We start from the raw sequence: 2,619 nt of genomic DNA, 5'->3' as shown, positions 1-2,619 counted from the left end.
CGCTGGCGTTCCACAGCTGCCTCCAGCCAGCGCACCAGCTGCTGCTGCTCCTCCAGCTGCATCTCCAGCTCCGAGAAGGCGATGTGCTGCCTGTGCTGATCCTCTCGCAGCGTTACCACCTGGTGAGGGCCCAAGAGCGAGCAACATTGCATCTCCTTCAGAGCCTGGGAAGGTTTCCTGCCCCACCGAGCCAAATCGAGCGTTACCACCTGGTGAGGGCCCAAGAGCGAGCAACATTGCATCTCCTTCAGAGCCTGGGAAGGTTTCCTGCTCCACCGAGCCAAATCAAGTTAGTTTTTTGTTACAGCAGATGAAAGTTAGTAGTTCTGGGATGTTACGGCTGCCTTGTGGAGGGAAGAGCAACATGTGCCCGCTCGGACATGGCAGAGCCACTGCAGGGATCCACCCACCCTACGACTAGTTAAGCTCCTCTCCAGGCGTTGGGACAGGTGGGGATCATGGTGCTGCAGCTTTGCAGCCTGACTTTACAGGACAAAAGTACAGCAGGAGGCAGATGGAAAGCTTGCAATGCAACTGAGGAAGAGCAGAATTTGGTCAGATACTATGGCTCCCACCAGTTGTCTCCCACCTTGTCAAAGTACTTGCAGAGCAGAGCTCGGGTCTCGGAGGAGGAGAGGTAACTGAGCTTGGCCATGAGGTTCATCTCGCACTGGGACAGAAGGCTGGCCGAGGCCCGTAGGACTCGCTGCCTGCACGTGATGGACTCGTTCTTATACTCGATGGCTGCATCCAGAGCCTCAATTGCCTCATCCAGCTGGAACAAGATCCGTTCTTCCTGCCAAGGCAGAGCTGCAGTTACCAGGGGGCAAAGGGTTTGCTGTTTCACCCCGTCCCACCTTCCCTTGTCACCTGAACAGTACTGTAAGAAGTTGGGATATGCACAGTTTGGAGAGGCAGGGCAGAATCTGCTAATGACCCCACGCCCAGGTCTATTCCTCTCCTACTACCTCACGCTCTTGCGAGCGGAGCAGAGCAGCCCGGCCCACCCCACAAAGAGGTACCTCTGGGGACAGGAGCGTGCCCTGGCGCAGCTTGTTGTCGAGCTCCAACCTCTGTTTGAGCAGCTGGTCCTTCTCCTGGCGCAGGCTGTTGATCTCCTGGCGGATCTGCTGCTGGTCGTGCGCGCTGCCGTGACGCAGCTGTCCGTTCTTCTCAGTCAGCTCCTTCTCCAGATGCTCCAGGCGGCTGGACACACGCACTATGTCATCTGTCAGTGCCTGCAGCACAAGATGCTGGAGAGGATCGGATCTAAAGGCCCCCAGTCCCTTTCTACTCCCTCCATAGGTCAAGCGACCATATGTGCACACATATGGCCTTCAAGCCAGCTAGCTCAGAGGCAGAGTTCCTACCCATTCCCCAACACCACCTCATCCTGGCCTGGTCTTCCAGCCTCCCACTTCTGCTGGAAATCAAGCAAGGGCTTGAGGCATCGCAGTCTTTTCCTACCTGGCTGGAGCGCAGTCGTTTGCTCTCCAAGCCGTTCTTCTCCTGCAGCAGGGCTTCCTTTTTGGCCACGATAGCTTCCCGCTTCCTCAGCTCATCTTCCAGCTCATCCAGGGCCCGACGCTGCTCAAGAACTTTATCCATCTCCATGTCCAGCCACTTCTTCTGTTCCTCGATTTTCTGATGGAAGGAGAGGCAAAAGGCATGTGCCTGCGTGCAGACAGCAACAGCAAGGCCCAGGACCCCTAGACTGAAGAGCAATGGGGTTGAGATCAGAGAGTCAGTCTTGAGCCCATTGCTGCTCACCCCTACAGCCCAGACTTCACTGGCTTTATCCTTCCAGCTGCTCTGGGAGGCAGAGCTAGTGAAATTCCCAGCTCCCATGGAGTCCTTGGGGGCCATTTCTCCCCCCACCCTTCTGCTAACAGACAAGAATTTGCAGCTTCTCTACTAATGCTAGGATTTAGGTGAGATCCTGGGGTCAGACAATATCTAAGTCCTCTGCTACCAGATGTAAGTCGTGTTACGGACTGTCCTCCTCAAGGGCACGATGGGCGATGTCCCATCGCAGGCTGAAGCCTCTGCTTCCAGCCCTCCCCTATCGCCCTGCGGTCTTTCATGGCAGTCCCTGTCGCACAGCAAGGAGGAGGTAGGCTTGCTCTGCCCGTACCTGCTGCTGCTCCAGGCTGATCACGGAGCCGTTGCTGCCGCTCCGCCGCTTCCTCTGGAAAGCAGCGATTTCCTCTGTTTTGATGCGCAGGATTTTCTGGTGCTGCTCGTGCTTCAGTTCCAGTTCCTGTGTGGGAAAGAGCAGCCGTGAGCACTGAGGGCAAGGGGAAGCTGTTTGCCCTGCAGCCAGGGGCTGAGGGACATGTGGTGTTCTCTGCTAGCATTTTGGATACTTTAAAAAAAAATTCCTCTCCCCACCTCCATGCTCTCCAGAACAATCACAGACCCCAGAAGGTACCCTGGCCTGCCCAGCAGCTTGTGGAGCCCACCGTCAGTCCCGCAAGTAGCAGTGCTACTCCCGTTTGTTCCTACCTTGACTTGGTGCTGCCGCTTGTTCACCTCTGTCTCCAGCCGCCGTTTCTGCTCGCTCTCCTCCCGCAGCCGCCGCTGCCGCTGCCCCTGCTGCCGCCTCATCCGCTGGACGCT

The 2,619-nt window shown here is 56.9% G+C and overlaps 1 protein-coding gene across 1 annotated transcript in view; it reads right to left on the bottom strand.

The window, feature by feature from the left end:
• KIF7 (kinesin family member 7) overlaps positions 1–2,619 on the bottom strand; it is a gene marked incomplete at its 5' end in the record, with an annotated part of 8,637 nt that overhangs the window by 847 nt on the left and 5,171 nt on the right. Inside the window, 6 exon segments of the mRNA XM_010152217.1 lie at positions 2–119; positions 590–796; positions 1,023–1,238; positions 1,468–1,644; positions 2,135–2,260; positions 2,506–2,619. The exon segment at positions 2,506–2,619 is cut by the window's right edge and continues 72 nt beyond it. Coding sequence (XP_010150519.1) covers positions 2–119; positions 590–796; positions 1,023–1,238; positions 1,468–1,644; positions 2,135–2,260; positions 2,506–2,619 — 958 coding nt within the window.

The sequence above is a fragment of the Eurypyga helias genome, unplaced genomic scaffold (assembly GCF_000690775.1).
Source record: "Eurypyga helias isolate BGI_N326 unplaced genomic scaffold, ASM69077v1 scaffold10625, whole genome shotgun sequence".
Classification (NCBI taxonomy): Eukaryota; Metazoa; Chordata; class Aves; order Eurypygiformes; family Eurypygidae; genus Eurypyga; species Eurypyga helias.
This window is presented reverse-complemented; position numbering and strand designations above follow the sequence as displayed.